General features: G+C 41.3%; 1 protein-coding gene across 5 annotated transcripts in view; it reads right to left on the bottom strand.

Moving 5' to 3' along the window:
- Window positions 1-12,290, bottom strand: part of mmaa (metabolism of cobalamin associated A) — a 57,788-nt gene that overhangs the window by 21,021 nt on the left and 24,477 nt on the right. For all 5 annotated transcript variants that reach the window (XR_015081697.1, XM_086011258.1, XM_086011277.1 and 2 more), the window contains exon 3: window positions 11,751-11,921. Coding sequence is in view for 4 of the 5 variants with exons in the window: in XM_086011258.1 (XP_085867384.1) it covers window positions 11,751-11,921 (171 nt within the window). In the remaining variant the exon portion in view is untranslated. The remainder of the gene's footprint in view (window positions 1-11,750; window positions 11,922-12,290) is intronic.

Genomic DNA, 12,290 nt, shown 5'->3' with positions numbered 1-12,290 from the left:
CAACACGTAGTACCAATGGGCTGAGTATGCATGGCGCACACTCCATCCTCTGGTACACAAAAATGGTGTTCATGTCCTACAACCGCAATAGCACCAGTTAAATACTTAAATAAGGCTCCTGCCTGTTTCAGACAGGGGAGGGCTGTCCACTTCGAGGCCTGCTTGAAATTCGAGTCGAGCGAGCCCCGGGCGGCCAATGGTTGGGAGATTTTATTTTTAATTTTCATTTGCCAATCACCCCAACTTTTAGTGTCAACGGGGCATTGAGCAAATGAAAATCACCCCTAGCATATTCTCATATCCTCAGGCTGCCCCAAAGCACTTCACAGCCAATGAATTACTTTTTGAAGTCACTATGGTTATGTAGGCAAATGTAGTAGCTAATTTGTGCACTGCAAGATCCCACAAATAGTAAATTAGATGAATAATCAATTAATCAAGCATGTGGTGGTGGTGGTGGTTGAGGGAATAATGTTAGCCAGGTTATTGGGAGAATTTCTTGCTTTTCTTTGAAAAGTTTTATAGGATCTTGAACATTCACCTGAACCACTGGAACAGGCAGATGGAACCTTGGTTTAACATCTCAGCTGAAAGACAGCACCTTCAATAATGCAACATTTGCTTAGTTCTGAACTGAAGTGTCAACATGGATTATGTGCTCAAGTCTTGGAATAGGGCTTCAATCTTAACAGGAAATATTAGATAGAAAGTTGAAAGTCAAGAAATGTACAGAACCAAGACCATCCTTAATTCACAATATTGACTGCATAAGATGAAACACAAAGGCCCAGAAATTCGGGTCGGGGGCTTCCCGCGGGTGCAAGCCCTTGACCTGCACTTACCTAGCGTGCCAGCCGTTGAGCTGTGGCCCCGCGTGGGATTTCGATCCTGGGCCTCCTCCAACTGCCGGCGCGCAGTGCTTACGTATCCCAGGGGCGCAGTTAGTTCGATGCATCACATGGGATCACGTGGGCCATGGAGAGCCAATGGTAGCAGGGAATGCTTCATTCATAAGTTTGACAGGAAGAGCTATCAAACCCATAAATACTATAAGCCCCAAAACATCATCACTAAAACTTCAAATACATTTTTTTTTTTAAATCACATTTTTAAAATAACTAGAAATTACATGAAATAACTATTTTAAACAATAATTTAAATTTGAAAAAATTAATTACATTTTCTAACAGGGCTAAAAATAAACTTACCTTTCTTTAAAGTATTTAAAAATAATAAACCTGTGGAAAAAATGTTTTAATTTTAATTAATTCACCACTTACCTTGTTAAAAGCAGGCCTTGCGCCTGCTTTTTTAAAGTATAACTGCTGGAGACTTACCCTCCCGGAAAAACCTGGAAAAAAACCATAAGTTCGATGCGCACGCGCTGCCTCTCTGGCGCACGCATTCCACCTCTCAAACCCTTCTTTCAGGGGAACGGAAGTGCCGGTTTCCCGCGCATGCACGAAACCAACACTTCCATTAGGCCTACGGGTGAGTACCCCGTGTGAACTCACCCGTGGAGACCTGAATTTCTGGGCCAAAAAGTGTCAGCCTTGGCTCAGTGGTAGCACTTGCACTGCTGAATCAGAAGGTCATGAGTTCAAGCTCCTCTCCAGGACTTGAGTACATAATCCAGGTCACCACTACAGCGGAGTACTAAGGGAGTGCTTCACTTTTCAAGTGTGCAAATTGCCTGTAAAATTCCCTACGTTACAACAGCGACTATACTTCAAAAGTACTTGATAGGATGTCCCAAAATGCTTCGCAGCCAAAGGTAATGAAAGGTGCTAGATAAATGCAAGTTCTTTCTTCGTTCTATGGTCAGTTGATATCAATGGAGAAAGCCTCATACAAAGTAAACAGCTGATCCAACTTAATTCTACAATTTGTAATAGCAGTTCTGCACACAAAAACCCACCAAATTTCTACAGATCCACAGATTGATCATAAAATGTAATTGATGTTCTTTCTTACCAATTTTTTGACCATTGCAAATATGGGAGCGTTTCAAACAATGTTACAAACGCTCCAGCAAGGTACAGGAAACTTTGGTTTATCCGGAGGTTAACTGCTCGAGCCACTGGCAAAAATCAAGAGCTGTTTCGTTAGGTTTTTTTTCTTTTCGTTGCTTTTTTTTCCAACCAGTCAGGCTCTGCAAGGTCTCGCTGAAGCTGTTGCTAAGCTACAGAGACGCTTGCAAGGTACGGCCGACTGTTTAGAAGCTGTTGCTAAGCAACAGGGTTTGTTGCCAGATACAGAGCTCAAAATCTCCGTATGTTTCAACATTAGCGCTGGTTTGTCTGGCAGTTTTGATGGGACGGCAACAGCTCGGTCCCGTCGGTGCCGGATAGCACAAAGTTTCCTGTAGCATGTACATTGACTTGGCCAATGTAACAGTGAACAAAGAGCAACTCAGAAACTAGAAAGATTAAATGGAAACCAACATAAAGACAATGCAAAAATGTCAATGTGCCTTGTACATCAGAGCTTGTGTAATATTCCCAATGGAGGACTACTATAATTTTGTAATGCTTTTTTGTAGAAATTCAGCAAGGTTGAGCTAGTTTCAGAAAACATGATAGCGCAATTTACACTCATCTTTAATGTAGCAAAATATCCCATGGTGAAATAGGTGCTGAGCAAGATTTGGGGAGGTGACTGAAGGTACAGTTGAAGAGACAGGTTTTGAAGAGGCCTTTGAAGGTGAGTAGGCCTTTGAAGGTGAGTAAGAGGTAGAAAGGTGTATGGGTTTAGCAAAACAATTCCAGAGTGCCAAGAGGGGACAGAGGAGTGGATGGCACATACTAGACCATAGTAAGGACAGTAGATAGTGCAAGCTAGAATGTAGGGTTGGAGGACGCTACAGAGGCAAGGCCAAGGAGAGATTTGTAAACAAAGATTTTGAAATCAAAATACTGGGAGAGGCAGATGGTGATAAGCGAGTGGGTCTTAGGTCTACATGAATTGAAGTTTGTGCAGGTTAGATCTCTGGAGGCTTAAGTATTAAATATTGGGAAGACCAAAGCCATTATCTTTGGTCCTCAACCCCTAGCCACTGACTCCATCCCCCTCCGTGGCCACTGTGTGATGCTGCACCAGACTGTTTGCAACCATAGCATCCTATCTGACCCGGAGGCAAGCTTCTGACCCCATATCCACACCATTAGCAAGACCACCTACATCCAACTCCATAATATTGCTCAGCTCTGCCCTGCCTCAGCCTATTGGTTGCTGAAATCCTCATTAATGCATTTGTTACAATCAGACTCGAATATTCCAATGACCTCGTGGCCAGCCTCCCACTCTCCGTAAACTTCAGCTCATCCAAAACTCTGCTGCCCACATCCTAACTCACACCAAGTCCTGTTCACCCTGCCCCTCTCTATCTCTGTAACCTCCTACAGGCCTACAACTCTGAGATTTCTGCACTCCTCCAATTCTGGCCTCTTGCGCATCCTTGATTTCCATCACCCCACCACTGGTGGCTGTGCCTACTGCTGCCTAAGCCCCAAGTTCTGGAATTCACTCCATTAACCTCCCCACCTCTCTCTCTTCCTTTAAGACGCTCCTTAAAACCTACCTCTTTGTCCAAGCTTTTGGTCACCTGTCCTAATATCTCTATGTGGCTCAGTGTCAAATTTTGTTTGATAATGGTCCCGTGAAGTGCCTTGGGATGTTTTACTACATTAAAGGTGTTCTATAAATGCAACTTGCTGCTGGTTGTTGGAGGCCATCAGAGTCTTGGGGCGGACAAAAGCATAGATGACAATGTTGGCTGTGCTGGGGGTGAGGTAGAAACAAAGGCAGGCAATATTACAAAGTTAGAAATAGGCAGTTTTGGTGATGGACCAGATATGGAGGTTGAAGGTTAGTTCAGAACCAACCAGAACACCAAGGCTGCAGCACCTTTGGATTCAGTTTGAGTGAACATTCACGAAGGGGTTAAAATTGGGGAATGTGAGGCATGACATTTCTGGCAAGAGCTGAACAGGATAGCTGAAGTAACAGTGTCATCCGACTCATCCAAGACATTATACTTTAATGTAATTTAATACTGAAATACAGTGTTTTATACAAAGGACCCCACACACAAGGGAGACACAGATCATTCCTTTTATGCAATATGTATTTACTTTATAGTTCAGAAACCAGCTGTTAAACTCAACCAATGAAATGTTAAAAGTGTCACCTCACTTGCACCGGTGTGGGATTCCAAGACAAGTTTCTATTGTTGTAAAAGTTTATTTGCCATTTTTTTTCTGAGTTTTTCAGTGGACTGCAACATTATTCTTGCTATGACAATATAGTAACAGATGAGATACTTGGGAAGTATCTCATCAGGAAAATGCCATCACTCATTGTATAAGAATTGGTTTATGTCAGTCAAAGGGCTAACAAATGACTGGGTGCACACGATTACTTGTCACATTCATCAGAGGAAACATGACAAGCAATGTAGCGAAGACAAAATACCCTATTTCTGACAGAAACAAAACAGACAAGTTCTGCTGTCCTAATTTTCTGCAATTACTGAAGTTAGAGTATCCAGTTTCTATTCTTTTCCCCCCATTGTTGATGCTTATTTTTGACCTTTTTGTTTTTTCACAGATACCCCACAGTGCAGATAGAGGCCATTTCAGCCCATCGAGCCTGCACCGACACATATCCCACCCGATCCCCGTAACCCCTACACCAACACATATCCCACCCTATCCCCGTAACCCCACGTATTTAATCCCCCCAACACTAAGGGTCAATTTATCATAGCCAATCAACCTAACCCGCACATCTTTGGACTGTGGGAGGAAACCGGAGCACCCGGAGGAAACCCACGCAAGCACGGGGAGAATGTGCAAACTCCACACAGACAGTCACCCGAGGCCGGATTTGAACCCGGGTCCCTGGCGCTGTGAGGCAACAGTGCTAACCACTATGTCACCGTGCTGCCCAACATTTTTAAAGGGATTTAAAATTACTGCTCTTGATACAGAATCAATAACAGTGCTAATAGCAGCACTTGAATGTCTATCCTCCCAAGATAGATGACAAAACTTCAAACCAGAATTTCTTTACTTTTGATATTTTCAATGACAAAATCAACATCCTTTCCACACCAACAAGGAAGGAAGCAGTGCTGGATCTAGTTCTAGGGAAAGAAGTGGGGCAAGTGGAGCATGTTTCAGTGGGAGAGCATTAGGTTTAGATTAGTTATGGAAAGGGACAAGGAACAATCAAAAGGTGAAGATAATCAACTGGAAGAGGGCTAATTTCAGCGGGCTGAAAAAGGATATTGCCCGGGTTGATTGGAAACAAAGATTGGCAGGTAAAACAGTAAATGGCCAATTGGAGGCCTTAAAAAGGGAGATAGTATGGGTACAGACTAGACACATTCCTATGAGGGGGAAAGAAAGGGCATTCAAAACTAGAGCTCCCTGAATGACTAAAGACACAGATTAAAATGAAACAGGAAAAGGATGCTCATGATAAATGTCCGATTCATAACACAGTAGAGAATGAAGCAGAATATAGAAAGTACAGATAGAACTGAAAAAGGAAATAACATAAGAAATAGGAGGAGTAGGCCATTTGGCCCTTCGAGCCTGCTCCGCCATTAAATAAGATCATGGCTGATCTTCTACCTCAACTCCACTTTCCTGCAATATCCCCATATCCCTTGATTCTCTTAATATCCAAAAATCTATCGATCTCGGTCTTAAATATTCTCAACAACTGAGCCTCCACAGCCCTCTGGGGTAAAAAATTCCAAAGATTCACCACCCTCTGAGTGAAGAAATTTCTCCTCATCTCAGTCCTAAATGGCCGACCCCTTATTCTGAGACTGTGACCCCCGGTTCTAGACTCCCCAGCCAGGGGAAACATCCTCCCTGTCAAACCCTGTAAGAATTTTGTATGTTCCAATGAGATCACCTCTCATTTTTCTAAACTCCAGAGAATATAGGCCTAGTCTACTCAATCTCTCCTCATAGGACAGTCCCCCCATCCCAGGAATCAGTCTGGTGAACCTTCGTCGCACTCCCTCTATGGCAAGTATATCCTTCCTTAGGTAAGGAGACCAAAACTGTACACAATACTCCAGGTGGTCGTCTCACCTGGGCCCTATATAATTGCAGTAAGACATCTTCCTCTTACAAGGCCAACATACCATTTGCTTTCCTAATTGCTTGCTGTACCTGCATGTTAACTTTCAATGATTCATGTACAACGACACCCAGGTCCCTCTGAACACCAACATTTCCCAATCTCTCACCATTTAAAAAATACTCTGCTTTTCTATTTTTCCTACCAAAGTAGATAACTTCACATTTCTCCACATTATATTCCATTTGCCATGTTCTTGCCCACTCACTTAGCTTGTCTATATCCCCTTGAAGCCTCTTTGCATTCTCCTCACAACTTACATTCCCATCCAGTTTTGCATCATCAACAAACTTGGATAGATTACATTTGGTCCCCTCATCCAAATCATTGATATAGATTGTGAATCGCGGAGGCCCAAGCACTGATCCTTGCGGTACCCCACTAGTTACAGCCTGCCAACCCGAAAATGACCCATTTATTCCTACTCTCTGTTTTCTGTCCGTTAACCAATCCATGCTAGTATATTACCCCCAATCCCATGAGCCCCAATTTTGTTTAATAACCTCTTGTGTGGCATCTTATCAAATGCCTTCTGAAAATCCAAATACGCCACATCCACTGGTTCGCCCTTATCTATTCTGCTAGATACAACCTCAAAAAACTCTAATAGATTTGTCAAACACTATTTCCTTTTCATAAATCAGTGTTGACTCTGCCCAATCCTATTATTATTTTCTAAGTGCCCTGTTACCACGTCCTTAATAATAGATTTTAGCATTTTCCCTACTACTGATGTTAGGCTAACTGTAGTCCCCCGTTTTCTCTCTTCCCTCCTTTCTTAAATAGTGGGATTACAATTGCCATCTTCCAATCTGCGGGAACCATTCTAGAATCTATGGAATTTTGGAAAATGACAACCAATGCATCCAATATCTCTATAGACTCCTCTTTCAAAATCCTAGGATGTAGGCCATCAGGTCCAGGGGTTTTATCAGCTTTCAGTCCCATTAATTTCTCCATTACTTTTTTTTTTACTACATAATACTAATTTCTTTCAGTTCCTCATTCTTGCGAGACCCTTGGTTCTCCACTATTTCTGGGAAGATTTTTGCATCTTACTCTGTGAAAACAGACACTATGGGCTGGATTTTGTCAATGGGGGCACGTCTGCTGGTTTTTGTGTTTCAGTCCCACCCCCAACGACGCCTGACCAACCCACGCTATTTTCCCTTGGTTGACCTTGTTAAGCCCACCCTGTGGGCTGAGCTGGCCAATTAAGCGAAAGCTGGTGACAGAGGATGTCAGCAAATTTTTGACAGATGAATTGTCAGCGTTTGACAGCTTTGAGAGGCTGTCAAATACTGACAAACTCTGTTCTAAGGTGAGCCCTTGCACAGAAGACTCACCAAAACCTTTCTCCTCAGCAGAAAGCAGATGGCTGTTGCATTTGAGAATGCAGCAGCCACTCTTTCATCTCTGCTGCTGAGATGAGGCACCTTCGGATCCCCAAGGGTTAAAGCCTGCAGGAAGAAGCAAAGGTAAGTAAACTTTTTCTAACACTTTACACTCACCTCTCATATTTACCTCTCCACACTTGCACCCATCACTCACCTCAACAGTGGACTTTTTACTTTTGCTAATCTTTTCCTTTTTACATACCTATATAGAAGCTTTTACAGTCTGTTTTTATGTCTCTCGCTAGTTTACTCTCATATTCTATTTTCCCTTTCTTTATCAATTCCTTGGTCCTCCTTTGCTGAATTCTAAAATCCTCCCAATCCTCTGGCTTACTACTCTTTTTGGTAACATTATAAGCCTCTTCCTTTGATCTAATAGTATCTTTAACTTCTCGTTAGCCACGGTTGGACCACTTTTCCTGTGGGGTTTTTGTGCCTTAAAGGAATGCATATTTGTTGTAAATTATGTATTAATCTTTAAATGCTAGCCATTGCTTCTCTACCATCATACCTTTAATGTAGTTTCCCAATCTACCTTAGCCAACTCGCCCCTCATACCTACGTAGTTTGCTTTGTTTAGATTTAAGTCCCTAATTTCAGATTTAACTAAATCATTTTCAAACTCAATATAAAATTCTATCATGTTATGATCATTCTTCCCTCAAGGCCCCTTTACTACAAGGTTACTAATTAACCCTTTCTCATTGCACAATGCTAGATCTAAAATAACCTGTTCCCATGTTGGTTCCTCAACATACTGATCTAGAAAACTATCTTGCATACATTCCATAAATTCATCCTCCACACTATTACTGCAAATTTGGTTTGCCCAGTCTTTTTGTAGATTGAAATCCCCCATGATTACTGTATTACCCTTGTTACATGCGCCTCTAATTTCCTGATTTATACATTGCCCTACATTACAACTCCTGTTTGGGGGCCTATAAACAACTCCCACCAATGTTTTCTGCTCCTTGCTGGTTCTTAGTTCCACCCAAACTGATTCTACTTCTTGATTTTCAGAGCTAAGATCCTTTCTCTCTACTGTCTTTATCCCATCCTTTATTATCAGGGCTACCCCTCCTCCTATCTCTTCTAAAAGTTAAGTATCCTGGAATATTTAGTTCTCAACCTTGGCCACATTGCAATAAGAAGGGCAAAGAGAGTGTATGAGAAAAGTTTAGCAGGCAACATAAACAGGAACACTAATGTTTTTCCTAAACATATAAATAGTAAAAGGATAGACAAAGGGTGATTAGGGCCCATAAAGGAATCTTCTTGTGGAGGCTGAGGTACTAAATGAGTACTTTGCATCTGTCTTCATAAAACAAAAGGATGCTGCCAATATCACAGTAAAAGAGGGAGGTAGTAGAGAGATTGGATAGGACTAAAATAGATAAAGAGGTACTTAAAAGGTTGGCAACGCTCAAAGTAGAAAAGCCACCCAGTCCAGAGGGGAGGAATGCTAGATTGCTGAGGGAAGGGTGAAAATAACAAAGGCTCTAGCCATAACCTTTCAATCCTCCTTGGATATGGGAGTGGTGCCAGAGGACTGGAGAGTTGCAAATGTTACACCACTGTTCAAAAAGGGCGGGGGGGATATACCCGGTAACTACAGGCTAGACAGCCGACCGCTGATGGTAGGAAACTTTGAGACAATAATCTGGGACAAAATTGTCACTTGGAAAAACATGGGTTAATAAATGACAGCCAGCATGGATTTTTTCAATGCAAATCATGTCTAACAAACTTGATCGAGTTCTTTGATGAAGTAACGGAGAAGGTTGATGAGGGTAGTGTGATTGATATGTATATGGACTTTCAAAAGGCATTTGATAAAATACCACATAATAGGCTTGTTAGCAAAATTGAAGCTCATAGGATTAAAGGGGCTTTGGCAGTGTGGATACGAAATTGGCTAAGGCACAGAAATCAGAGAATAGTGATGAATGGTTATTTTTCAGACAGGAGGGAAGTATACAGTGGTGTCCCCCAGGGGTCGGTATTAGGACTATTGTTCTTTTTAATATATATTAATTATACATGGACTTGGGCAAGAAAAGGCAAAATTTCGAAGTCTGCAGATGCCATGAAACTCAGAAATGTAGTACACAGTGAGGAGGATAGCAGCAGACCTCAGGAGGACAGACTGGTAAAATGGGCAGACACATGGTAGATGAATTTAATTCAGAGAAGTGTGAAGTGATGCATTCTGGAAGGAAGAATGAGGAGAGGGTATATAAACTAAATGGTTCAATTTTAAAGGGGTACAGGAACAGCAAGATCTGGGAGTTTATGTACACAAATCTTTGAAGGTGGCAGGACAAGTTGAGAAGACTGATAAAAAAAAGCATACGGGATTCTTGGCTTTATAAATAGAGGCATAGAGTACAAAAGAAAGGAAGTTATGCTAAAGCTTTATAAATCAATTGTTAGGCCTCAGCTGGAGTATTTTCTCGAATTTTGGGCACCACGCTTTAGGAAGGATGTCACAGCCTTGGAGAGGATGCAAAGCAGATTTATTAGAATGGTACCAGGGGTGAGGGACTTCAGTTATGTGGAGACTAGAAAAGCTGGGAATGTTCTCCTTAGAACACAGAAGGTTAGGGGAGATTGAATAGAGGTGTTCAAAATTACGAGGGGTTTTGATAGAGTAAATAATGTGAAACTGTTTCCACTGGCAGGAGGGTCAGTCACCAGAGGACACAGATTTAAAGTAATTGACAAAGAACCAGAGGGGTTGTTATGAGAGGGAATGCACTGCCTGAAAGAGTGCGGAGGCAAATTTGATAGTAACTTTCAACAGGAAATTGGATAAATACTTGAAAGGGAAAATTTGCAGGGCTATAGGGAAAGAGCAGGGGAGTGGGACTAATTGGATAGCTCTTTCAAAGCGCCGGCACAGGTACAATGGGCCAAATAGCCTCCTTCTGTGCTGTATGACTATGATCTGCTGTGTATAGTCCTCTACAGTCATCATCTTCCTGCAAGCAGTACCATCACCACCTCAGTGTGTAAATGAAGCTCATTAATAGTTGCAAGGTTGTAGGTTGAGTGATTTAAATGCTCATTGTGTAGGTTGTGGGCCAAGCCCAGTGCAGTTAATGAGCATTCAAACAGAGGTTGAAAGTTTCTCAAAGATGCATTGAATTTTATTTGAATATGCTATTTAAAAAAAAGTCAGTAGGAGCAGCATTTAATATTTGCCTCCAGTGTTTATTTGACAAAAAACAGTTCGATAATTTCTGACCTAATGTTGATTTATCATTGGTTGTCAGTTTAAACCTAAAACTGGATGCTACACATATAATGGGCCAGATTTTGCTGAAAAAATAACAGCATCTGAACGACTCACGGCATTATTAATGCGCAAATCAGCCAACAACTTGTAGTGAGGAAGATATACACCGTGAATTGCGAATCACCACAAGGTGCTGGCCGATTTACGTCGCTCTGCCGTTAGCGTTAAGAAAATGGCATCTTGCCCTTAACCACCCAGTTATTTACATGACGTTCCTGCATTTTCACATTAATTGCCCATTAAACATGTCACAGAAAGTCAAGTCTTGTAATCAACAATGTAAGTACCCTTTTAACTATGTGATAATTGTTAATGACTGCCAATCAACTTCTCTTGCCCAGAAGTAAACAATTATAAATGTGAAGTCTCATTCCTTCAGGTTGTGAATTGTTTTAGATTTAAAAAAGTCAAATTTTAATTTTTTTCCCTTACTGTTGTTTATCTCTCTTTTCCCTCTCATTTTTCTTTCTGTACCAGATTTGACATTGAATTCACCCACTCTAATTCACCTTCCTTCTCAATCGTTCCTGTTTATTTCTCAATCCTTAATCTCATTGATTAAGGAAATACACTGTTTGTCCCATTATTCACCAAAATCCCAGATGCCCTGATTGCGCTGTTATCAGCTCGCACTTCCAGCAACTTTGTGGGCAATTTTTTTTTTTTTTTTTTTAAACCTAAACGTGCATGAGCAAGTCTAACTAACGGGCCATGCCACGAGATGCCCCGCTCCAGCAAAACCTGGCCCACTGTAAATACAAAGCATATTAATGACATGGTACTGCAAGTGGCCGGTTAAATGCAGAATAAATAATTCAGATAATAACCCAAGAAATTAAGTACATTCAGTACAAAATTATGATTTTTAAAAAAGAATGCACACATTAACTTACCTACAGTTTCTACAAGAACGAGATCATATCCTGCCCCTTCGCATAAAATAATCGCTTCATTTGTGGTTCTGGTTACTCCTCCCAATGTACCCAAAGTGGGTGATGGACGGATATACGCATTCATATCCCTTGAAAGTTCAGTCATACGTGTTTTGTCACCCAAGAGCGATCCTGAAATTTGGAATAGCAAAATGTTTATTAAAATCAATTTCTTTCAAAAAATATATATATTTGACAACACTTCAAGAATGTTGTAATTTTGAAATGTTCCGTGTCCTAATAGTGCTAATTCCTGTTTATTCCAGCAGGAAAAAAACTGTAGTCTACAGTGATCTTTTGGCAACCAGATTTCAGACTGCATAAGCATCTAAAGTGGGCATACAAACAATTGGTAACAGATCAGTAAACTATCAAAGAAAAGAATCATAGAATAGAATTATTGAATCTTACAACAAAGAAGTAGGCCATTCGGCCAGTCATACCTGTGCTGGCTCTTTGAAAGAGCTGTCCAATTTAGTCCCACACCCCAGCTTTTTCCCC

This window comes from Somniosus microcephalus, chromosome 2, assembly GCF_052327205.1.
Source record: "Somniosus microcephalus isolate GS21.2 chromosome 2, FLI_Smic_1.0, whole genome shotgun sequence".
Classification (NCBI taxonomy): Eukaryota; Metazoa; Chordata; class Chondrichthyes; order Squaliformes; family Somniosidae; genus Somniosus; species Somniosus microcephalus.
This window is presented reverse-complemented; position numbering and strand designations above follow the sequence as displayed.